Source organism: Saccopteryx bilineata, chromosome 12, assembly GCF_036850765.1.
Source record: "Saccopteryx bilineata isolate mSacBil1 chromosome 12, mSacBil1_pri_phased_curated, whole genome shotgun sequence".
Classification (NCBI taxonomy): Eukaryota; Metazoa; Chordata; class Mammalia; order Chiroptera; family Emballonuridae; genus Saccopteryx; species Saccopteryx bilineata.
In genome coordinates this window covers 50,010,809-50,036,463 of record NC_089501.1, presented here as the reverse complement: position 1 = coordinate 50,036,463, position 25,655 = coordinate 50,010,809, and the positions used below count along the sequence as shown (strand labels likewise).

Genomic DNA, 25,655 nt, shown 5'->3' with positions numbered 1-25,655 from the left:
GGAAGTCTGAGTCAAACTTGGCGAAGCTCTCTGTCCTTCAGCTTCGTTAATCTGTAAAATGGGGGTAAGACTAGTAGTAGCCGCATGGGGTTTGCTGTGAGGGTCAGCGTGAGCTGTCTGCGTAACGAGGGATGGGCTATAGCAAACACCGTGCGCGGGGAGCGTGAATGCACTGGAAAGAGGAGGGGTGGACACACGCACGCTCCCGTTCCGCTCAGCGCCAGCCCTGCCTGCGCGTGACGGTCCCCTCTCTCTGTCCACCTGGTAACACGGCACTGGCACCACCGAAGCCCATACAGAACAACCGGTGCAACACAAGGCACACTCTCCAGGTGCCTGAATGGCCCATACACGCAGAGCAGACTGGGATGTCATCTGGCCCAGTGCTGCTGCCCGCTGGCCAGCCGGAGTGGGCTGGAGGCCCCGGGGGACGGAGGAGTCTGCCTGGCAGGACCTGCACGGACAGGGACCCCATGGTCAGTGCTCAGCCCTCCCAACCCAGCCGCCTCCTCCATGCACATCGCTGGGAGGGCAGACTCCCCAGCCTGCGTGTCTCTGGGAGAGGGCTCCTGTCCCCCAGGGCTGCTGGCTGTGGGACACTTCCCTCTTGGATTGAACAGGATCTGCCTCCCGGCCCACCCTCTAGTCCTGGTTCTGAACTGGGGGCTGCGTCTCATCGTGTTCTCCACAGGAGTGCTCAGACCCAGCCTCTCCCGCTGGTTCTCTGGAGTGGGGGCACTCCCAGCAGCGGGTCAGAGCTTGGGACCAAAGAGGTTCCTCCAGGCTTTCAGCTCAGCGGGGACCCAGGCTTCTCATAACAGAGGCAGCGGGTGAGACAAAGTGCACGGGGCTCCCTGTGGGCTAACTTTTGAATTATCAGTCTACAAGCAGCTCCCTTGTTGTATACTTGGGTCATGATTTCCATGTAATCACATGTGTGCACGGGAAGTCTTACCAAGTAATAAGAACCCAACCTGCAAATCTGTTTCTAAAATGGAATAAAATTTTCATGAATGCTAAATTTAATAATTCATGAAGTTGACATATTCATGTGTCTTGTAGACATTAAACATTTACTAATTTTGATTTTGTAGTTTTCTTTTTGTGTTCGAGAACTCATTTGTTTTCAGGTCTTGAAATTTTTCAGTTCCCAGAAAAGCGCGTTGGCACTTTGCCTACGGCGTCTAATGGGTAAAAAGACCATGAGCTCCGGTGTCTTGGCCTGTGGATCAATTTGACTCTGCCAAGGCCATCGCTTCATGAAGCTGAGTTACCACGTTGCTTCACTAAGGAGAACTTCTTGCCTCTCGTGCCTAGTTCTACCTTCAGGGTGGGGCAGATGGAATGAAACTGGAGGAAGGAAGAACTGAGAAAAGGAAGACAGGAACAAACGAATAGCTGTCCAGAACCTCCCATGAGCAAGCCCCAGTGAAGGGAACCTTCACGTTCATTCCACTGAATGTTCAACAAGCACCTACTATGCGCCAGGAGCTATGCTACAGAGTGCTGACGGGAGGATGAAACAGACAGGGTCCCAGTCAATTCCAACCACAACCCAGGGAGGTGAACATCATTATCCCCTTCTTTATTGTTTTTATGATTTAGGAATTTAACACTCTGGAGATTAAGTGGCTTGCCTAAGACCACCCAGCCCCAGTGTCAGAGCTGGCAAATGCAAGCCCAGGTGTCTGGCCCCACATTCTGCTTTCTCTGCCTTTCCTGTTGAACTGGGGCTCTGCCCTGGCTCCCTGGCATTTACAGAACGAAATCCACACTGGGCCCAAGGCATGCCAGGCCCTCCGTGCACTGCCGGCCCTGCCCGAGCTCCCTGCGAGGACCGCTTTGCACCTGGTGCCCCAGTAACACCATCATCCCCGGCCCCACACAGGCAGGCGGGCTCACCTGCGCACGCCTGCGCTTCTGCGTTTGCTCTGCCGGAACAGAACATCCCTCCCACCTCTGGGTGGCTAGTTCACTGTAACGTATCTTTTCATACTTAGCTCAAATGCCAGCTCCTGCAGGAAGCTTTGCCCAAACCTGAGCCCCCAGCCCTGCATATGTTTGGGCATTCTTCCAGTTACCACGTTCTCCGAACAGACCCTGTGTGAGATGAGTCAAAGAGACCTCAGGTTCTTCAAGATAAAAGAAACTTTCTTTGCGTGAAAGCAAAACAAGGCTCAAAAACTATTTCTTTTAACCCCAAAGTTTGCAGGGTGCAAGAGAATTTGAAGACTACGGTGATGGTTTTCCAAGCTGCCATTAGAGCCATCTCCAGGACCAAGGCCTGGGCCCCACGCGGGGACCCTGACTGGGCTGGACCCGGGACATCAGCATTGTCATTGCTACGGGCTGAGGCCCACTGGGTTGTGGTAAACTCAGCTCCCAGAGAGAAGGGCCAGATCTGAAGAGGTTCCAACTTGAACCACTTGACACCAACTTGAGGGCTTTTAGACTGAAATGTGGCACATGATGAAAAGCGCCCAGGCCTGGACCACCAGCTCTGTGGCTTCGGGCAAGACAGTCGGTATCGTAAAGCGGCAGTGCCAGGCTTTCCAGAACGGCATCTCGCAGCTGGTTGTGGGGATGACCGCGATGAACTTTGCAGCAACAACAGCACCAATGCTGGCAACACTCCGCCAAGTGCAGAGTGATTAACCGCAGCGGAGGTCCGTTGGATCACGGTGTCATTCTATGTTACCTAAATGTGGCCCCGTTTTTAGAACTGCCTGAAAATTACCTTGTGAGCCTGACAAATCCAACATGAAAGGATTTGTGCATTTGTTTTCACATCTGTCTGACTGGGGATGGGAACACAGGCTCTTTTATTGATCGGGAGCTCTAATTATATCCCCCCAAATGAAATAAATAAATAAATAAGTAAGTAAATAAAAGGTGAGTTGGGGGATTGCTTGGCAAATTCAGGACCAGCTCTCCTTAGTGATGATACAAACTTTGAAAAGGGCAGAAGGTGGTGCCCTGGGGGTCTAAGGTTGCATCAGAGACAGGAACGCCCGAGGGTCCGGGTTCCTCTGGCCAGGCACTGCTGGTCCTGACAGACTGGCTCATTTCGTGATCTTTATTGGGGTGTCTGTCATAAGCAGACTTAAACAAGTCACAGAAAAGGAATATTATGAAGAGTTTGTTTCACTGTCAGTTTTGACATACTTTAGCTCATTTTTCCATATTTTGACAATTCTTGAAAATTGCTTGGCAAACATATTTCTCTAGGCCCTAACAATGTGGGAGAAAGCAGAGCAAACCTGTTGGGCACGCAGACCACACTGGGAGGCACCTCTCTAGACACACCCAGCTCCCTCACGAGGGACAGGCACCTGCATTTCACAGAACGTTAGAAAAACACACACACCCATTTGCCCCCTTCAGGGCTATTCCCCGTGTTTCCTCACTCTCAACAAGGTTCTCGGATACATCGTCCCCTTCAGGGCTATTCCCCGTGTTTCCTCACTCTCAACAAGGTTCTCGGATACATCGTCCCCTTCAGGGCTACTCCCCGTGTTTCCTCACTCTCAACAAGGTTCTCGGATACATCGTCCCCTTCAGGGCTATTCCCCGTGTTTCATCACTCTCAACAAGGTTCTCGGATACATCGTCCCCTTCAGGGCTACTCCCCGTGTTTCCTCACTCTCAACAAGGTTCTCGGATACATCGTCCCCTTCAGGGCTATTCCCCGTGTTTCCTCACTCTCAACAAGGTTCTCGGATACATCGTCCCCTTCAGGGTTCTTCCCCGTGTTTCCTCACTCTCAACAAGGTTCTCGGATACATCGTCCCTTTCCCTTCACTTTTACAAATGATTCTCATATTCTATTTGTTTTTCTATTTTTAGGGCTTAAGTTCTTTCTTTTGTTTATTTATATAATAAGATAATATTGAGCAAAACTGAAGCAATAACAGCAACAAATTAGATAACTTAGTGAAATAAACACAATCCTAGAAAGACACATACTATTGAAGCTGACTCAAGAAGAAATAGAAAATCTGAATAGACCTGTAAGTAGCAGTGAATTAGTTGTCAAAAAATTATGTGCATGGAATACTACTCAGCCATAAGAAATGATGACATCGGATCATTTACAATAACATGGATGGACCTTGATAATATTATACGGAGTGAATTAAGTAAATTAGAAAAAACTAAGAACTATATGAACCCATATATAGATGGGACATAAAAATAAGACTCAGAGACATGGACAAGAATGTGATGGTAACAGGGGGTGGGGTGGAGTGGGGAGAGGGTGAGGAAGGAGAGAGAGGGGGTGGGGGAAGGGAGGGGCACAAAGAAAACCAGATAGAAGGTGACGGAAGACAATTTGACTTTGGGTGAGGGGTATGAAGCATAATCAAATGTCAAAATAATCTGGAGATGTTTTCTCGGAACATATGTACCCTGATTTATCAATGTCACTGCATTAAAATTAATAAAAATAAGATAAAAAAGAAATAATACTATCTAATATTAAGCTAAAAAAATTATGCACAAAGAAAAGCTCAGGACCAGATGGCTTCACTGGTGAATTCTACCAAATCTTTAAAGAAGAATTAATCCCAATTTTTTCATAAACTCTCCCCCAAAATGTAAGGTGCCAACTCATTCTACAAGGCCAGTATTACCCTGATACCAACATCCAACAAAGATATCACAAGAAAAGAAAATTACAGACTAGTATCTTCTATGAACATAGATGTAAAAATCCTCAACAAAATACTAGTAAACTGAATTCAACAACATACAAAAAAGGCTTATACACACCATAATCAAGTGGGATTTATCCAAGAAATGCAAGAAATACAAGACAAATAAGAAGGGACACTTTGGGTACAAAGACCAGACTGCAGCATATCCCACAATCCTGTACTAAGAGCAAAGGCTTCCTAGGTCTCGGGTCTATTGGTCAGGGTGGGCTCCAAGGAGTCGGAGGGGCTGAGAAGCACAGTGTTTGCCCTCTTCCTGGAGGAAGAAGGGGGCTCTCTCCTGTGCACGGGTACCGGGAAGTTGTTCTCTGCTCTTCTGACCTATCTGTTGAGCTGCAGAGAGCAGAAACTCACAAACAGCTCTGAGCTGGATGAAGCTTTAGTGCCAGCTCCTATTTTGCAGCTGAGGAAAATTAAGGACCACAGGAGCAGAGTGACTTGCTCTTAGGGAGAGAATGGGTGAGAGCCAGGACTGGCTCTTACTCCCTCCCTGCTTCCCGTCCCTGGCTCCTTCCTTCGCCCCAGTCATGTCCATGTTGTCCAGTTGCTCAGAGTGAACACAACTGAGCTGGCTGGTCTTGCCATCCACGGATATCAGGGAAATACTAATACAAGAATAATAGCTAATAATTATATAGTACTTGTCAGTAACCTCAGGCTGCTCATTGGTGTCAATACCTTATTTATTTATTTTTTAAATCTCAAGAAACTATAGAGCGTGGTAAAAGCAGTATTATGGGAGTCACGGGGGGAAACTAACATAAGTTCATTGGTTTTGGTAAGGACCGTTGTCATCAGTGGTCTATTCCAGTGAAGCTTCACAATACTTTTCTTCACATATGTGTTTATGCCCTGTTCTTTGGCTTCTGACCTCGAGGGCAGAGAGCCTGTATCCTACAAACCTTGCATCCCTAGCACTAGTGGAGTTCCGGACACACAGTGGGGACTCGGGAGGGGTTGCTGAATAAACAAGAGGTCAGGTACGTAGTGTGCACATCAGAGAAGTGACCACAGGTGCCGTGGTCAGAGTTCCGGTGAGCTCTGTCCTTACAGGTCTTCTGTCATGTGCCTGCAGATAGCCAAGAAAGACTTCAGACAATGAATACACTGGTCCTTAAGGCCTGTGCCCTTGAAGGATGTCATATATGAAGTGAGCATCAGAGTCCTCAGACTGGGTTTAGACCCACAAATTACTGGCTGTGTGTCCTTGGGTACATGACCAACCTCTCTTAGCTTAAAAATAAAGTGAGAGACAAGCATACCCACATCCCACTGTTGGTGTGGGATTAAGTGAGATATCAATCATCACATGTCACGAACACAGTTGATGCCCAATAAATGTCATCTCCCTTCTTGGGGGCCTGTCTCTTTACTCTCTGTCTTCATTTTCCTCCTCTGAAAAATAAGAGGGTAACCCTTAAGGGCCATTTGTGTGGGCGAGTGAGAATAGAACAGGACGTCCCAGAATCACACGCAGTGATTAGCAAAGACTGATGTACACACGCTTTCTTTCAAAGAAGACGAATTATTAGCAAAGCCAAGCAAAACCACACAAACAAGACACCACTCACAACAAACGAGCCCACCCAGTGAGTTCTGCCGGGGACCAGGCCCTCTGTATAAACACGTCCAGGTCACGGGGACTAAGGGTTTCCCTGGGCCCGCGTGGTCAGACTGCTGGCCTTCACCTGGCCGGTCTCTGGGCTCAGAGGCAAGGGGCCCAGGAGGCTCTCATTGCCCCGTCTACCCTGGAAGGCACGTTAATCACGGAAACCCTGTCGTGGGTGACTCAGGTCCACAGAGAGCAAACGTACACACCCACACAACCGGGTCTCTTAGAGAAATGCGGAACTTCTTCAGGGAAGTTTGTTCCAGGTAAGGAGGGACCACTGCCTGAGGGGTCTGAGGGCATGGACGGTCGGGGCCAGCCAGGCTGCAGGTTCACGCGGGCACAGGAAGCCCCCGTCCCTGCCCTCAGCCTCCCGCCTGCAGCGAGGAGACGGCCTGGCCCTTCCACGGCCACAGCCTGTGACGCCCTCGGAGAGGCCCCGGGCAGCTCTTGCTGTGACAGCATGGACACCGTCTGAGTGCCCGCACGGGGGGGGGGGGGGGGGGCGCGCGTGGCAGAGCGGAGATTCGGCTAACGTGGGGGAACTGGCAGCTCTACCCACGGCACAGAAAGGGGGGCAGAGTCAGTACAGAGGGAGGCGAGGGGGTGGAAGGGGACGCGGACTGTCCACGCGGCCAGCCCTGCTTTGGGCAGCTGCGTCTCATCCCCGGGATGACACTGTGCCCTGTGTAAGGGGACGTCCCTCACGAGGTGCCACACGCTGTTTCTAGAGGAGATTTTCCGTGTCCCTCCCCCACAGAAGCCCGAGCACACCACCACTCGGCGGCCACACGCCCTCCCCTCACGGAGCCTCGCGGTCACCAGGGTTGGCCGCTTCCCAGGCACGCCTGGCCCGTGACTGGTTAGTGAGCACAGAAGCAGGAGGGAGCCTGGGCGGGGAGCAGGGGCCCTACCATATCACTCTGCGACGGTGTGGTCCCATACGCGGCCATCCCGTTGGAGGGGGTGGCTGGCTGAGGCGTGTCGGGCTGGATGTACCCTCTCCTGTCAATGAGGCTGCAAGAGAGAAGAAGTGACACAGGCGACGGAGAGTGAGTACAAAGCCAAAGGTGCCATCGACGCTTTATTTCCACTTCAGGGCCCCTCTTTCTGTGACGGGCCCACCTCGGACACCTGGGAATAGACCTCTACTCACCTTCACGTGTCGTCAGTACCAAGTTCTGTCACTTCTGCCTTTTCTGAATGCCTATGGCACCTGCTCCCTCCCTGCCACCGGCTGCAGATCCCGCCTCGCCCACTGGGCCCTGGCCCACCAGCCTCTGGTCTGGGGCCTTGTCGTCAGTCCTGATCACGTCACCCCCCGCTGGCACAGGACGCATGTCAACAACTTTACTTTTCCCTCCGTGGCCCAGTCTCCTGCACTGGCCTTCAGGCCTCACACACCTGTCCCCAACTTTCCTCTCCATCCTTAAACTCAGGTCTCCTTGGCACGCCCGTGGGGTTCCTCGTGTGCTCCTCCCACAGCCGTGTCGGAATGCCTGCCACACGCCAGCGCAGCGCTGCCCAGGACGGACGCGCCCGCTGGGATGTGCTTGGTGCCGTGCCAGCTCTGCTCTTCATTCAAACTGGGGTTTGTACCCACAGTCACCGTCTCTTCCATTCCACTGTCTGATCTTCACGGCCAGGGTCAAAAGTCCCGCAGCCCGTATCCTGTCCCTGTACCCACTTTAGTCCCTCATCTGGCCCCTCTTAGCGCTGCACAGGATCCGCCTGGTGGCACAGCTCACTGTCCGCCTGGTGTCACGGTGCCCTTATGCCTCACTGTCCGCCTGGTGTCACAGTGACTTTATACTGTCGAGTCGAGCAGCCTGCAAGCTCCCAAGGGCAGTCTTCATCTCTTCTCCCACATGGCACCTGGTCTCGGAAGATCTGGGGTGCGGGGTGCCCTGGGCACCTGTGTGCCATCTTGTGGCATCGCCCGCACCCACGTCTGCATCTGTCATGGTGTGTGGCCTCCACGAGGCCAGGACGGGGTCTTGTTAATCATCGTATCTCCACAGCTGGCAGCCAGCAGGTGCACACTCCTGCTGACTAAATAAAAATGGTCCTTTGTCCCCCACAGCCAAGTTTTCTGAGCAATGTCTCTAAATGGACACATGGTTCCTGTGCTCTAAGGCTTGGCCGCCCAGGTCGAAGCTTTGCCATGGCATCCAGAGAGCTGCCCTGAGCGAGGGCTCTGTGATCATGAGTCTAAAGGCAGAACCGCAAAGGTCAACAGGAGGCTCGGCTGGTAAGCGAGTTGCCTGTGGCGGTCCCCACTGTGTGGGGCGCGGGCCACGGGCCACACTGAGGTGCACCCACACACGCCTTCAGGGCGGGCGGGGCTGGCTGGACGCGCCTGCCCGTCAGCTTGGTTTTCAGAAGATGGGCCTTATCATCACAGCTACTGCCCTCGGGCTTCAAGAGACAGAAGAACAAGCTATTAAAAAATGCTCGTGATAGGATCTTGGAATGGAACTGTGTCTGCTGCAGTTTCGGCTGGGTCCCCAGAGGTTCAGGAAAAACAACAGGCACCGGGAACCTCCATCTGCGAAAAGGAGGCGCTGGACCCCATGTGGGGCGTCGGAGGGGGGCTCTCGGAGCACGTGTGCGAGGGGAGGGAAGGTAGGAGGTGATAAAAGCAACGAAGGAAGTCTTGGAGAAAGGGGCCACCAGCACCGACCCAGGAGGAGAACCCGGAGGCTGGGGCTGGGGGCGGTGGGGCAGGGGCGGGGGAGGCCAGATGCGGGGAAGACCCAGGGGGGGGTGGGCTTGGAGGGGGGTGTTGGGGTTCAGTTGTATCCCCCAAAAGATATGCTGAAATCCCAGCCCAGGGTGGAGAGGGTTAAGCTTCAATGACGTTTGGTTCTGATCCATTTTGGAGGAACTGAAAGTGCCCTGAGTCCTTTTTCGTCTCTTCAGTGACAGCAGACATGAAGGGCCTTGCAGGGGAGAGCATCCGGGAGGAGAAAAAGAACTAGGCCATCGAGAGGGTCTGAAGGGACAGCCGGGAGGAAATTCAACGTCGTCAACCTGTATCCTGTGTGTTCAGCCTGTCCGCGCACCCACCAGCACCCAAGGCTGACGTCCCGGTCTCCTCCAGGCCTCGCTGTGGCCCACGGGCCCTCCTGACCTGGCCACACTCTCTCTCTCCCTCCTGCCTTCCCTCCCAGCCCCTCATTCCCACTGCGCTGGCAAGCCGGGCTCTCCCCTCACCTCTGAGCCTTTGCACGTGCTCTTCCCTCTGTCTGTCCTCCCAAATTCCTACTCATCCTTTAGAACAGACCGCTGAAAGCCCCCTCCTCTGGGAAGCCCACCCAGGTGTCCCTGGGACCTGCGCCCCGCCCCCCTCACTGCCCCTCCACCACGAGGACTTGCTGTCATGGCTCTGTTCCGCCCCGTGGAGCGGCACGCTCTCCCATGCGTGTGCCCAGCACCCGGCAGAGTTTGCCTCTCAGCGCAGACTCAGTGATTGTGGCCAAGTGAATTCTTACGACCCGCTGACCCACAGCACTGCCCCACAGGGCCTGACCGACCACACCGTGGGACTTTCTGTCTTTCCAGTTTTCCATTCCTCCTGCCAGACCTGTACAAGGGCCCCCTTTCCCTCAAACCTGGGCATTTCCACCCTGCTGTCCCTACACCTCTGGGGACACTGCAGGGAGCTGAATGTGGGCCTGTCGCTCTCTCTGGGAAACAGGGAGACACACACCTGCCTGCTCATGAGCACAGGGTTGTACCGCTTAAGAGTGCTTTAGAGGCGACTCAAGTGCACGGTTCTGGGCACACAGGTGGTCCCTAGCCCCCGTCTGCAGCAGGGACATGGCTCAGTGGGCGGGCTGGCCGGGACGCCCACCCGTGGAAGGCCCTGGCCCTCTTGAGGGGAGAGAGGTGGGAGAGGTTGGGCAAAGAGAATAGAAAGAAGGTGACAAAAGGGAGGAGTGAAGACATGCACTCTGCCCCTCTAGCTCCAGGAGCCTGCGGGCCGAGCGGGAGAGGTCAGCAGCCTGCGGCCCCCGTGCGGTCCCTGTGGGCTGAGCGGGGGAGGTCAGCAGCCCATGGTCCTGCACGGTCCCTGCGGGCCGAGCGAGAGAGGTCAGCAGCCCATGGTCCCTGCACGGTCCCTGCGGGCCGAGCGGGAGAGGTCAGCGGCCTGAGGTCCCTGTGCGGTCCCTGCGGGCCGAGCGGGGGAGGTCAGCGGCCTGAGGTCCCTGCACGGTCCCTGCGGGCCGAGCGGGAGAGGTAAGCGGCCTGAGGTCCCTGTGCGGTCCCTGCGGGCCGAGCGGGAGAGGTCAGCGGCCTGAGGTCCCTGTGCGGTCCCTGCGGGCCGAGCGGGAGAGGTCAGCGGCCTGAGGTCCCTGTGCGGTCCCTGCGGGCCGAACGGGGGAGGTCAGCGGCCTGCGGCCCCTGTGCGGTCCCTGCGGGCCGAGCGGGAGAGGTCAGCGGCCCGAGGTCCCTGTGCGGTCCCTGCGGGCCGAGCGGGAGAGGTCAGCGGCCTGAGGTCCCTGTGCGGTCCCTGCGGGCCGAGTGGGAGAGGTCAGCGGCCTGCGGTCCCTGTGCGGCCCCTGCGGGCTGAGCGGGAGAGGTCAGCAGCCCATGGTCCCTGCACGGTCCCTGCGGGCCGAGTGGGAGAGGTCAGCGGCCTGCGGCCCTGTGTGTCCCTGTGGGCCGAGCGGGAGAGGTCAGCGGCCTGAGGTCCCTGTGCGGTCCCTGCGGGCCGAGCGGGAGAGGTCAGCGGCCTGAGGTCCCTGTGTGTCCCTGCGGGCCGAGCGGGAGAGGTCAGCGGCCTGAGGTCCCTGTGCGGCCCCTGTGGGCCGAGTGGGAGAGGTCAGCGGCCTGAGGTCCCTGTGCGGTCCCTGTGGGCCGAGCGGGAGAGGTCAGCAGCCCATGGTCCCTGCACGGTCCGAGTGGTTCTGAGGGGGGGCCATCTTTAGGAACAGGGATTTTGGAAAGAATACAGCCCCAATTCAGCCAAAACAGCAATTTCCATCTGGTTGTGGAAGCAATCACTTTGGTTGTGACAAGATTAGTATGTCAACAGTACAAAGCAGCGCCAAATGGAAATCAAAGACTCAGGAACAATTTGGACAAAGTGTGAGACTTTTAAACCCTTTTCCTGGATCCCGATGTGTATTCTAGACATCAGGATCTCGAAAGACTTGGGCTCGTATGCTCAGGCCTCCCTGGCCTCCGACACCCCTCCCAGGCCTGAGGCCCCACTGTCCATGAGTAACCACACCAGCAGGAAATGCAAGCTCACCTGTGAAGAACCAGGCACTTCCTGAGGGCCCTTTTGGCCCACGGAGCCTTAAGGGTGGTCCCGCTCTGGGGAAGTCCAGAACTCTCCTGGAGAGGGGCTGGCACCCCCACCCCAGGCATGTCTGACTCACAACCTGAGGCAGCCCCCCATCCAGGGCCCTTGGCTGCCCCTTCCTGCCCGCCCCGTTTTAGAGGAGGCCAACGAGGGGCAGGTCAGTAGCCCCAGAGAGCCCCCAACTCAGAAGAGTGGCTCCCAACCTTTTACGCTCAAACTGGAAAACAATCCAATTACCTAATAGCCCCAATAACAGTAATCCAGTACCAATTAATAAACAGCCTTGGAATATATTCTTGTTCTTTTTTTCTCTTTGGGGGGGATGAGGAGCATCACTCTTACTTCCCTAAGGTTTCCCTGAGGCTGATCATCAAATTACACTTGCATACTATGGGCACATATCAGCGAGGCCTGGCCACGAGGGCCAAGTGCACAGTGGAGCTGCCCGGAGGCCACCACAGTGACTTCCGTGGTTTCTCTCCATTCTACGCCTTGAGGGACCTAGAGGAGGCAGTAAATCCCAGTGGCTTGGGAACCCACTCCAGAGAGCGGGGTCCTTGCTCCATAAATATTTTTGATGACTGATTGAGCTGTTGGAAACCTTCCCCATGGGTGTGATTCCCAGGTAATCAGGAAGTGTCTGCACTGTGGGCTTGTAGAGTTCTGACCCGGAGGCAGCACAACCCCTGAACACATGCACAGCTTCCCACGGCATACGCCGGCTCTGAGTCCCGACTAGGAGGCTGTGTGATCACGGGCATATTATTTAACCTCTCTGAGCTTCAGTTTCCTCATCCATGAAAATGGGATACCATAGTAGCCGCTTTATAGGTACAGAGTGAGGTTCTGGAAGTTAACACAGGTAAAGCACTTAGAGCAGAGTCTAACCCTGCTTAATAAACGTCAGCTCCTGCCAGTATTAATGTCGCTGCTGCCTAACCATCAGCACACTCTCCACTGCTTCAGGCCACACTGACCTAACTCCCTCTGCACTACCTCAGCATTTACATTCTACACAACTCAGCACTTAATACTCATTTCCCCAGGTTTTCTAATTGCTTCCTACTTCGTGAACTGGTTCTCTTACTGGGCTAGCCACGGCTCCCTGCTCGCCATCGGCACGACATCATTCAACAATTAATGAGGCCACATGCATCAGTTTCCCTACTTGACCCTTGGGGGGTTTTCCCTTGAACTTGGAACAAATTCAGTGGAAGAACCAAGAAGGTGTCAAGCGTAACTCAACAAGGCATGTTTCCCTGAGGCATGTCTCCCTGGCACCAAGGTGAGCGCTGACCTGGCAGTCACCTGGGCAGTGTGATCAAATCCACCAGCTGTGGCCAGGTCTCCCCCGGGTGAGCCTGTGCCCACAGAGTTCAGGTGTGTGTACCCAAATCCAGTACAGAGCCCGTTGCTTCCTGAACCTTACCTTGGAGAAATGGGCCCACACAGGGCAACACAGCAATTTGTAAAGATATTTCCGTAGCTGTAGGGGTTGTAATTTTCTTTACCTCTTTTATTTGACCAAGACCCTTTAATCTGAAAGAGAAAGATAGTCAAAAAATAGTCAGTTACATAGTATCCTTCACTCCAATGCCACAGTTTGAGCCCACCAGAACACGAAAGGTCTCTACGGATACAAATGATCGCTACTCGATACAAATGATCTCTAGTCCTTTCTTCAGTGGGAGAAACAAGGAAAGTTGTCATTGTTCCCAAACTTGGAACTATCCCAGTCAGCAGCTCCGATGAAGGATAAAGTCACATTCTCTGGGGCCATCTCTTAATTCTACTACATAATATCAAAAGGCCAGCTCAGATTAGCCTCTGGAGACTTCCATACTCATAGTGTGCTAAAACAGTGCTGACATGAATGGCAACGGGAAGGGGTAACGTGGCTCCCCTAACTGCCAATCAGTAGCCCATCTGAATTCGGCCTCATGGTGTTGCCAAAGTAATTTGGCAGACTTTAAAATCCATAGTTAACAAATATAAATCACTGTATTTAATATTCTCTTAACTCTCCTATCTCATCGGCACTGGTCTTAAGCCTTTAAGGCGACCGGAGTGATTCAGAGACATGCACTGATATGGATTCTGTCAGAGTCTAAATATTTAGAGCAAAGAGAACCAGGCCTGTGAAAAAACGTTTTCCAACATTACATGTCTTGTCTTCCTGCCACCTCTCCGTCCACATGGCCGGTAACCCAGCACAGAAGTGACACTTTCGGTCTGGGCGAGCTCCAAAAATGACACGGAGACGTTAAACTAGGGAAGGCAGGCTCTGTGTTCACTCCAAGATGCCAGCCCGCCCTGGCCCCTCTGCAGGGGCCACGTGACAACTTGCTCACGAAACTACTGAAAAGGAATAATATAGAATCTGTGTCACTCGGCTGGTTTTTATAACTATTTAACTGACGTGGTCAGAAAGCAAGACAATGTAGAGACTTGCGGCAGAAGGCTCAGAGCACGGCAGATGGAAATGGTTCCTGGGCACAGTGCTTGCTCCGAAGGGCTCAGATCTGGAGTCGGGTGCACGGAAGACCTTGGCTCCTAACCTCTCCTGTCCCTCTGCCCCTCGGCTGCTGCACCCAGGACACACACAGCCAGCCCCACCCCGCCCAGAACTTACGTCCTCATTCGTCGTCTGGTTGGAGCTGATCAGGTACGTGTGGAACCCCGAGAGTCCAACGATGGACCAGACGGAGAAGAAGCACACCACGGCCTCCAGCACGGTGACCTGGAGTCAAGGTCGCAAACGGGGAGGATGGGAAGAGCTTCCGGAGTGCCCGTGGGGCTGTGATGACAGGCACTCACTTAGGGCCCTCGTGTCTGTCTAGCCCTGCATGGGTGTCGTCCCTAACCCAGGGACAGCCGCAGGGCAGGCGGTATGCCACATTCCCCTGCCACCTGCTCAGCAATCACGCTCAGCAAGTGACGGGTGGGCCTCCTGAACGTGGCCTGTGTGCTTCTCCATGGGTTCCTCTGACTGACCTCCCCACCTGACCTTCTTCACCTTTTCCTTGTGACTCACTGGACAGCCACTGACTGTGGTCAGGACACCAGAACTCACGCCGGCCGGAGCTGGCAGTGGCCCCGGCCTTCGATGAAAGGACTCAATGTGGAATATCACTCTAGTCACAGACTAATGTTTGCTTCTGAGCTCAGGGCTGCAGTACCCACAGGTCCATCCCCCCCTGACGCTGAGGCTGAGTGAATTGTCGTGGGGCTAACCGCAGGTGGCCGCAGCCCGGCGGGGTCTACCTCCATGGCTCCCTCTCTCCCTGGGCAGCCCTTCCACACATCGGTGGCTGCCTGCTCCCACTGTGGGTGGGCTTCTGACCAGTGGGGGCATTTCTCAGAGTGCCATCTGGGTGAGGGTCATTTTCATTTAGGGGACCCTTTCCCAGGCCCTCTGCCAACCCTGATACAGAAGGCTACGAGACCGGGATGCTCGCCAGACACTGAGTGACAGAGGTAGTCCCACAAGATGTGTCCTGACCAAAGGAGACGAAGGCTGTGGCATTTCTCAATACAAGAGATAAATCAACCACAAGTGTAGCAACTTGGAGAGACTAGAGAATTTTTGTCCCACAAATGTTTATAAGATTCTATTCACAAGATACAGATGTTTCTCAGTAAAAATATTCTCTACAGGCCTGGGAGTTTAAATGTCCACCATGCGCCCACCCCACCCCTGGGATAACAAATTCTAGGCCAGAGAAAATAAATCCTCATGATTTCCTAATACTCCCAAGGATGGAAGCCACAGATCATACTGTAATATACCACCATTGATTTCCCCCCCAGGATTGGCTATACTTCATCTTTAGACCGGAGAAATGAATACATTATCCAGGGCATGATTTGCCATGCCATAATTAATGAATGTCACTGTCTGGGCACGTGAGGCTGCATACAAAACAGGAGGAAGGTAGAGGCTCCTGCCCATTAACTGACTGTCAACATTGGGATAAATCACTGGGTTTGCTCTTGGAGAGGCAGGAGATGCTTTACTCTTCCAAGGTCTGAACGTCTAGACCAGTGGTAGTCAACCGTGTCCCTACCGCCCCCTAGTGGTAGTCAACCGGGTCCCTACCGCCCCCTAGTGGTAGTCAACCGGGTCCCTACAGCCCACTGGTGGGCGTTCCAGCTTTCATGGTGGGCGGTAGCGGAGCAACCAAAGTATAAATAAAAAGATAGATTTAACTATAGTAAGTTGTTTTATAAAGATTTATTTTGCCAAACTTAGCGAAAATCCAACATAAAGTACTTGGTAAGTAATTATTATTATACGCTTTAACTTGCTGTAACTGTGCTTTATAAATTTTATAAAGTAAAGTTACTTCCCTACTTTATAAATCACCATTACTGCGGAACCGGTGGGTGGTTAGAAAATGTTACTAACAGAGATACAGAAGTGGGCGGTAGGTATAAAAAGGTTGACTGCCCCTGGTCTAGAAGCTGCAGGCTCACAGAAAAGCACTGCTCTAAAGTGAAGAGACCTCTCGGGGGGAGAAGAGTCCTCCATGGCCCACTGGCCGAGAGGGACGCTGTCAGTTCTGGCTGGCCAACACAGACGCTCCCAGCAGGCCCTGCCGTCCTCACGGAGGGAGGAAGAGGAGAGGAAGACGGAGGTGGTTTCGGGAAAGGGGACCAACATGGATGGGCTGGGAGGATCGCGGGGGAAATAGAGAGATGCAGAGAAGCAGACCCCGACCCAGGGCTGCCACCGGTCTGGGCAACCCCGTCCATCTCCCCTGGGGCTACCCAGGTAGGCAATGGTTGCAGTGGGAGGCCTGGTGAGCACATGGGGACACACGGGTTCTCACAGGTGGTCTCACTGTCCGCTGCCAGGACAGGTCAGGACTCAACAGATGCCCTGTCTCCTAACCTCATCCCCCACCTACGAGGGGACAGGCTGAGGAGGCAACCCACGAGGGAGGCATGCCCCGTCTCGGTCTGAAAGCAGAGGTGGCGTCCAGGGGCTGCGAGGCGGCGCAGCGGGGGGCAGACACGGTCAGGAAGACCGGGTCCACAGGGAGAGAACTCTGTCAAGAAAGCTGAATGGGCTGGAAGAGAGGACAAGAGCTAGAAAGTTCGAAGAGGAGGTGACACATGACACCAAGCAGGAAACGGTCAAGGGTAGAGAAGAGAGAATAAAAAACAGAAGCCAAGATTTATTTACTGAACAACGCATGAGGAGTCAAATTTCATTCTCAGAAATACTATGTTCCCCCAAAGTTTACAATCCAGGTACTAAGATGGTGATGTCCAAATATATGTAACAGTCACCTTGTGTAAACCGTACAAAAACTGGCATCGAAGTGGAGGTGAAGGGCGGCATTTAAAGTGGCTCCTGCCCATATTCCGTCCCTCTGCAATGCCACTTACAATCCCTACCCCACAAGGAGGCATTGTTTTGCCAGTGGATGTGGAATTTTAAAGGTTTAGAGCAACAACAAAGAAAAAAAAAAAGCAGCTCTCTATATTAATATCTCATGTACTTTAGAAACATTTTATAAATAGAAGAATGTCATTTCCCCGTTAGCTCACTGCTGTGTCAAAATGACACGAATTCAAGGTAGGACGCATGCTGTGCCCACTCTGGCTTCTCCTCCACACAGCTGACGCCTCTCCCGCGGGACGTCTACAGGAATAATTATCACCATTCATAACAATGGCTGGCAACACGGGCAGTGAGTCAGGTGCTGCTCCACAGCCTTCACAGGGACTGACTTAACTCTCAGACCCACCGGTGAGAGGCACCACTCCCACTCAACGGACAGGGCAACTGAGGCAGAAAGCAGGTAAGTCATTTGCTTAAGAAATAGCTGAGCGAGGATTTGAACCCTGGGGCATGGCTTTTGCCTGTAAGACAAGATAAACCGGGGGGCTGGCTCCTCTTTTAATACTCGCTGAGGGACAGGTGGCTCTAGGCTCACAGTCCCCCACCCCACCGCCTCTGCTGGGGTCGATCCTCGTCAGGCATTCCCGAGAGTATGGCGGCTGAACAAGTCCATCCCCTCCAAATTCACTCTCCGAGGGTCGGACAAGTGTCTCAACAGTACATCGCCTCCCTGACCCAACAGCTGGATGCTGGGAATGTCTATGCCAGTGCAGAACAATATACATCTCTCTTAGATGTATAGAAACTGGTTTTCTGACATTTAAAAAAAAAGAGAAATGAGAGAAAACGTGCCAACTCCATGAGGAGCCAATTTAATAAGCACTTGGATGTTTACTGCATCAGAGATGAGTTCCAAATTGCAGCTGTTGCCACTGCCAGCCTGTGTGAGCTTCCTCCCAACTCCCAGCAAGACAATGAGTCCCCCTCTGTGGCTGTCAATTCCCTGTGGCCCCTGGCCCACGATGCAGCACCCCCAGGCACTCATTAGCTGATTATGAAATTGACAAAATCCTGAAAAATGTGATGGGCAGACATCCCTCCATTGGGTCTCCATGCACTCCCAGAAATGCTTGCTCTGAGCCTTCCTGTGACCAGCCCTGTCCTCAGGACGGGTGAGGGTAGGCAAGAATGAGCCCCGGCCCAAGGCGGACAGGGTCTGTTCACCCCGAGAGGGTGAGCGAGGGCAGACAGCCCGGCAGGGACGTGGAAATCATGCTGAGCAGAATGTGAGGACCCTTCAGTATCTGAAGAACCATGAAAGGGACCCATCATGGAACCAAAGCTTTTTAACCTTGTTGGGTTCCTCAAAAAAAAAAAAAATGCACACAAACGTATTTTTGGAGGCTTAAACACTCCCGACGCTGTTGCATGGATGCACTGGCCCCAAGGTAAGACGTCCTGATTTGTTCCAACCCTTTCATTACAGACGGAAGGTGAGGCCTACAGCCGTCACGCCGCCCACAGGAGCTCACACAGCAGCTCACGGCGAAACAGAATGAGAACTCGGGCTCCAGGCTCCGGGGGGAGCAAGAGCCCTTCCCAAGGCCCCCAGCTATGCCGGTGTCACACACCGGGCCATAACTCTGGGGCCTCAGACCTCATGGCAGCAGGACTGACACTGCCCGTGACGTCAAACCGGGTTCAGCATTCCATGGCCTCAGAGCCACCCCTGGGTGGAGAACCGGTCTCTGTTAATGTCTCTGCCTGTCTCCTCACATTCCAGGGGTCAGGCTCACGGCCCGATTTGTTTGCAGAGTGACAGATCCAGACGACAGTGTATCTCCCGTCTGTGTGTTTCCATGTGGGTTCTCTTACCGACCTCAATGCCCGGCTCCCAGAGTGGCCAGGGAATGCTGAGCACTGGGCCTGAGGCCCTGGGTGCCAGTGTGGAGGGACGCTGCTCCGTGGGCACCAGGCACGTGCCCCTGCCTGAGTCCTCATGCATCCTATGCTGCGTCAGGTGTCTGTCTTGGGTTCTGATATTTAAACACAAGAAATGGATACTATTAGGTATCATCCCCCCCCCCCCCCCACTAAAAACTGCAGTAGAATAGGCAACGCTCACTTACAGGAAGGCCTTTGATGGAAGGGCAGACATTTGTCCTTGTCTAGATTCAGTGTCTACATCAGTACTAAAGCTTTTAGATATTAAGGCTCAGGGACTTGTCAGCATATCACCCTCATCAATTAGATGGCTCCATGACCCTTGGACAGAGACAGGGAGAAACAGCTCGTGCCCGCCACCTGAGCACCCGCCGTTGTCTGGAATGCGGGCTGCTGACTCCATGCTGATGGACACGGCAGACACTTTGGAAACGGCAAGTCACTGAGCCCCTTCAGACCATCTGACCACCACCTTTCAGCCTCTCGACCCCTTTTCTCCTACATGCTTTTATGCCAGGCAGGAAAGGTCTGTAGTCCCAAATCAGTCTATGAATTCACGATCGTTCTAATCAAAATTCCAACTTGAATTTAAAAAGTGAAATGAGACAAACTGATGCTAAAATTCATCAGGTGGCCCTGGCCGGCTGGCTCAGTGGTAGAGCGTTGGCCTGGCGTGTGAATATGCAGGGTTCAATATCCAGCCAGGGCACACAGGAGAAGTGACTATCTGCTTCTCCACCCCTCCCCCTCTCGTCTCTCTCTCTCGTCTCTCTCTCGTCTCTCTCTCTCTCTCTCTCTCTCCCCCTCCTATAGCCATGGCCCTGGGCACTGAGGATGGCTCCATGGCCTCACCTTAGGCACTAAAATAGCTCGGTTGCTTGGTTGCCAAGCAATGGAGCAATGCCCCAGATGGGCAGAGCATCGCCCCCTGGTGGGCATGCCAGATGGATCCTGGTCAGGCGCATAGGGGACTCTGTCTCTCTTTCTCTCCACTTCTCACTTAAGAAAAAAAAAATTCATCAGGAAGACAACATGTAGAAGAAATATAATAAAATTTGAAAAATAAAAAAGCACCATGGAGTTGGGGGCGAGAGAAGACTTTCCTAGTAAACAAAACAAGGTGAGAACAGCACCAGAGCAGAACCCAGAAAACTCATGGGCACAGGGGACAGAGAAGACTCTTCAAAGCAGTGGTGGGAGAAGACGGTGCTGGTTCTCATGGGGTGGCCTGTAGGCCCTGAGGGTCCCCCAGATTCTTCCAGGCATCCTCTAGGTCAAACCGTTTTCCCATCAACCCCACACACTACTTCCCAATGCCACCATGCTATCATTCACTGGCTTCTCCTGGAGGCCACAGGATGCAAGATGTCCTCACTCATGCTAACGGAATGAGCACTTGAGCACTCTTGGGTTTTAAATTTTTGTTTTAATTTCGAATGCAATATATAGAAATAGGTATAATCTATATAATTGAAGCTCTTTGGGGTCCTCAATCATTTTTAAGCATGTAAAGGAGCTCTGAGACTAAACTATTTCAGAGCTGCTGGATGGGAACAGTGAGGTGTATCGAGCCATTTCACCAAACATTGGAGACAAATAAAGGTAACATTGTAGCTCATACCACTTAAATGAAATTATACTGCAGATAAATTACCATGCCAAGCTTAAGGAACAAAATAGAAAAGTGTTAGAGGAAAATAAATGAGTTATTAGTATAATTTTGAGATGAGGATTTAAGGCACAAATCCCAAGAGCCATGTAGTATAAGATTTATAGATTGATTGCATTCACAAATTAAACATTTCTGGATAAAAAAGGAAAGTTAATAGGTAAATGACAGACTGGGAGAAAAATGCTGACGTAGGATATTTAAAAGGTCATTACTGAGAATGTATAAAGAATATGTTAACATAAAAATAAGAACAGGCCCTGGCCGGTTGGCTCAGTGGTAGAGCATCGGCCTGGTGTGCAGGAGTCCTGGGTTCGATTCCCGGCCAGGGCACACAGGAGAAGCGCCCATCTGCTTCTCCACCCCTCCCCCTCTCCTTCCTCTCTGTCTCTCTCTTCCCCTCCCGCAGCCGAGGCTCCATTGGAGCAAAGATGGCCCGGGCGCTGAGGATGGCTCTGTGGCCTCTGCTTCAGGCGCTAGAATGGCTCTGATTGCGGCAGAGCGACGCCCCAAGATGGGTAGAGCATCGCCCCCTGGTGGGTGTGCCGGGTGGATCCTGGTCGGGCGCATGCGGGAGTCTGTCTGACTGCCTCCCCGTTTCCAGCTTCGGAAAAATACAAAAAAAAAAAAAAATACAAAAAAAAAAAAAAAAAAAGAACAAATAGCCCAGTTAAAAAATGGACAAAAGGTATGTTATCACATTGGGATAAGGAAAAAAAAAAGGTCAACAAACATGAAAATATGTACAAGCCAATTATTATCCAGAAAATGAAAATTAAAGCAATGGATTTTTCTCAGTCCATCAAACTGGTAAAAACCACAGCACTGGTAACACGCAGTGTGGGCTAAGATGTAAGGAGACGGGAGGATGAACAGGTAAGATCTCTTTAAGGGATAGTTTGGCATGTCAATCAACATTTAAAATATGCTTAACTTTCAACTCAGTGATTCCACTGCTAGCTGTCAGTCCTAGAGAAATACCAACCCTTATGCACAAAGAAATGCATCCAAGAAAATCCACTGCCCCATTTTTTCAGCAGTGAAAGAATGAAATCTAGATCTGTATATGGAATTCTACAAAGTGGTTGAAAAAAGATGAGGCTGATGTACATGTTGACACGGAAACATTTAAAGATGAAATTGTAGAGCAGTGGCGTATGGCTCCCTTAGGCGCAAGCCGTCCCCCCGCTGTGTGTCGGTGCGCATGTCTGCCCCGCACACGCGCACTCAGTCTCAGGAGAGCATCTGGGAGGACCCACGACAGCTGACAAGGGTCCTACAGCATGATGGGGGAGAGACAAGGGCAACGCTCCCTTTCCTCTACTGCTTTTCCATTTGAAGTTTCTTATGGTGAGCATATGTTCTTGCATTACTGGGGTGATTCTTGTTTTTTTTTTTGTGTTTTTTTTTTTTTGTATTTTTCTGAAGCTAGAAACGGGGAGAGACAGTCAGACAGACTCCTGCATGCGCCTGACTGGGATTCACCCGGCACGCCCTCCAGGAAGCGTCGCTCTGTCGCGACCAGAGCCACTCTAGCTCCTGGGGTAGAAGCCAAGGAGCCATCCCCAGTGCCCGGGCCATCTTTGCTCCAATGGAGCCTCGGCTGCGGGAGGGGAAGAGAGAGACAGAGAGGAAGGAGAGGGGGAGGGGTGGAGAAGCAGATGGGCGCTTCCCCTGTGTGCCCTGGCCGGGAATCGAACCCGGGACCCCTGCACGCCAGGCCGACGCTCTACCGCTGAGCCAACCGGCCAGGGCCGAGGTGATTCTAAAAACCAAAAAACCCCGCCCCCATGTTGTGACCTTGTGAGACGTAATCTGATGTTCATAGTTCAAGGAACTCCCTCCATCAGACTGGGGAGGGGCGGTGGGAAGAAGTCCCAGTTCCCCGGAGGGAGAGAGGGGCTGCTGGCTACTTGGGAGAATCAGACTCAAATTCTGGCCACGCCGTGCAGCATACACTGGGCTGTCTCACCCTCAATGCACGTCCAGCTGTAAGAACTCCGGACACCTGTCCGACCTGTTTTCTGGGGTCCTTCTGAGGATCAACAGGTATCCTATTGGTCAGGCCCTGAAAGCTGAGTCAGGGTAGCAGTTAGGAATTAAGAAACTGCCTTCGTTAATTTTCTACCATGCTGATGGTGTCCTTCCTTTCTGTGGGCACTCAGCCAACCCCAAGCCTTCTACCAAACCCCAAGCCTTCTACCAAACCCCATTAAAACAGAACGATGCCCGTTAGACCGCCCGTGTCTGAGATGATGGGCCTCACAGTGGCTGGGGCCTGGCTCAGGCCGTTGGCCCTGCCCGGGGCCTCTCCACTCCACTCCCCGTTAGAACCCACCCCTCTTTCCAGGCCCTGCGCAAAGGCCGGGCTGACACCGTCCCTGGAGGATGTGCGTCTTAATTCTGGACCCCACTCCCCACGCCTCAAGTGCACTCTCTGACTTTTTTATGACACTTAAGACTTATTCTGCTTTCAAGAAATCACTCATAGCCGATCTTGGCATCAACATTTGCTCGCTAAGAATGAATCACCCTTCCCCCATCACTGCTCTGCCCTCTGATAGAATGCGCTTCAAAGGCCACAGGCGGGGCTGAGGGTGTAGACCGGGAAGGGACCTGCTGAGTGCCAGAGAGAGAGAGAGAGAGAGAGAGAGCGCGCGAGCCAGGCATGCTGCCCACGGCCACTGCTGCTGGTTCCGCCTCTCCTCCCCTCCCCCCTCCCGGTACCGGCTCTCCTCTCCTCCCCTCCCCCCTCCCGGTACCGGCTCTCCTCTCCTCCCCTCCCCCCTCCCGGTACCGGCTCTCCTCTCCTCCCCTCCCCCCTCCCGGTACCGGCTCTCCTCTCCTCCCCTCCCCCCTCCCGGTACCGGCTTTCCTCTCCTCCTCCCGAACTTCCCGCACTCTGGAACTGGACCCCATCCAGTCTGGGCCTCCTTATTGAATGAGCTGGCTGATTCCTTTCCCTCCAAGTCCTGCTGGTCTCACGTGGGTCTGATGAAGAACTTTTCATCGATCAATGTTTCCATCCTTTTGTCAGTATTTCCGATCAACTGTCTTGTTTGGTTGCTGATTCGCCTTTTTTGTTTCTAATCTCACTTCCCAAAGATATTTTTACTTGGACCTTTTGTAGAGTAGATCCAAAGTGAGTAACCTTTGCCTGTGTCCTCATTTCTCATGAAAGTACTTTTATATCATGGCCAGGGGATCAGATTGAAGGCCACTGAAACATTTCATGTGTAAGTTATGTTCTTGCCCGAAAATACTCTGCAGAGGACATCTGCAAAAGTTACACTGGACTCCAGCCCTCTGCTCAGGGCACTCAGCCAGGGACCTTTTTCTTATTTTGAGAGCCCAGTACTTTACAGATTCTTCTGCACACAGGCTGCAGGTCTGGGCGAGCTGTGGGCAGCACTGCCCTGAATCAGAGGACAGCGGGTTTTTTGTTTTTGTTTTAGGTGAGAGGAGGTGAGATAGTGAGGCAGACTCCCACAACTACCCCAACCAGGATCTACCCAGCAAGGCCATCTGAGGCGGATGCTTAAATACCAGGCTATTTTTAGCACCTGAGGCTCATGCACTCTAACAGAGCTTTCCTCAGTGCCCAGGGCCACACTCAAACCAATCGAGTCTCTGGCTGCAGGAGGGAGGACAGTTTTTAGGAGGCTGGGTTTATCAGAGTCTTTTCTGTTGGTGGAGGCAGTTGCCCTGGGTTACTGTGGCTTCAGAGTTAGGTCACCTTTTTCCAGGCAGGAGCCTAGCAGGACAGAGGGTCAGGAGGTGCCACAAAGCCAAGTGGGGACCAAATCTGTGAAATGTCACAGATCAGTATCACCCATCATAAATCAACCACCTTAGGAGAGACTCCCAAACTCTCAGGCCTCAGCAGTGGAAGGGAGCTTAGAGCCATCGACTTTTACATGTATCTGACACTGGGGTCTCCTGCCACACTGACATCATGGTCCATCCTCTTTCGAGCACCCTCACCCCACTGTGGTCTTGTTGTTTCCCCAGGCGATCCCATTTCTGAGCGTCCCCGTGGTTCACACACCTTTTCTCAGGGATCTGAGGGCTGCCCTTCAGAGGGTTCTGCCAGCCGTGCCCACATCACCTCCAAAGCCACACAGACGTCCAGATGGGACGCAGGGGCCAGACACACTGACCAGCTGTTCCGAGGGGACCCAGCCCCACTCATCACATAAACATGATCACCCATGACCAGAACTTCACGTATTTTTCAAACACACATCACAACCCAGTAGAAGCGAAAGTGTACTTCTTCTTCTGCAATCCAAACGTATGCTGCACCAACATAACATTTCTTAACAGATTCACTCCATAGAAGGAGGTATTCTTCTCCAAGGCACGAATTTGCAACGGAAAGCACCGTCAGAACAGGGGCCCTCTGGCAGTCACACCACTGACTGGGGGGGGGGGGTGTCAGAGGTGTACACAGACCATTTGTGTGCTTTTTAATTAAAAACTCAGCACCCTACTTTTGAGCACGGGCATGTCTGACGCTCCTGGAATTCTCCTCTACTTCCAAAAAGAACAGAGAAGACCAGGGCTGGGAGCGCTGCCCGGACTGCTCGGCTCCCCTGCCTGCTGTGCCCCGGGGGATGGGCGGCTCTGTGTCACATTCCGCTGGGTCTCATTCCTGCTGCTCGTCCTTCTCTGGGGGAGACACGGGCTGCGTTTATCAGAGTCCTTTCTGCTGGCCGAGGCAGTTGCCCTGGGTTACTGTGGCTTCAGAGTTAGGTCACCTTTTTCCAGGCAGGAGCCCAGCAGGACAGAGGGTCAGGAGGTGCCACAAAGCCAAGTGGGGACCAAATCAGTAGGAGCAAAGATATCAGGGTAATAATCCCTGTAAACTGTGATGGGCTGGCTAGGTCAACAAGGGGTTCATGGGGCCTTCTGCGCACATTTTCAACCTGAACTCAGGGAAGGAAACATCTATCTATCTATCTTTTTATATATGTCTCTGTGTGTGCATATACACACACACATACACACACACATACACACACACACACACACACTCTCTCTCTCTTTTATCC

General features: G+C 52.8%; 1 protein-coding gene across 7 annotated transcripts in view; it reads right to left on the bottom strand.

The window, feature by feature from the left end:
• The window catches only part of ZDHHC14 (zinc finger DHHC-type palmitoyltransferase 14), a 253,025-nt gene that overhangs the window by 10,907 nt on the left and 216,463 nt on the right, over positions 1–25,655 (bottom strand). For all 7 annotated transcript variants that reach the window (XM_066247774.1, XM_066247770.1, XM_066247775.1 and 4 more), the window contains 3 exons: positions 14,271–14,373; positions 13,068–13,177; positions 7,239–7,341 (listed from right to left, as the gene is read on the bottom strand). In XM_066247774.1, the coding sequence (XP_066103871.1) occupies positions 7,239–7,341; positions 13,068–13,177; positions 14,271–14,373 (316 nt within the window). The remainder of the gene's footprint in view (positions 1–7,238; positions 7,342–13,067; positions 13,178–14,270; positions 14,374–25,655) is intronic.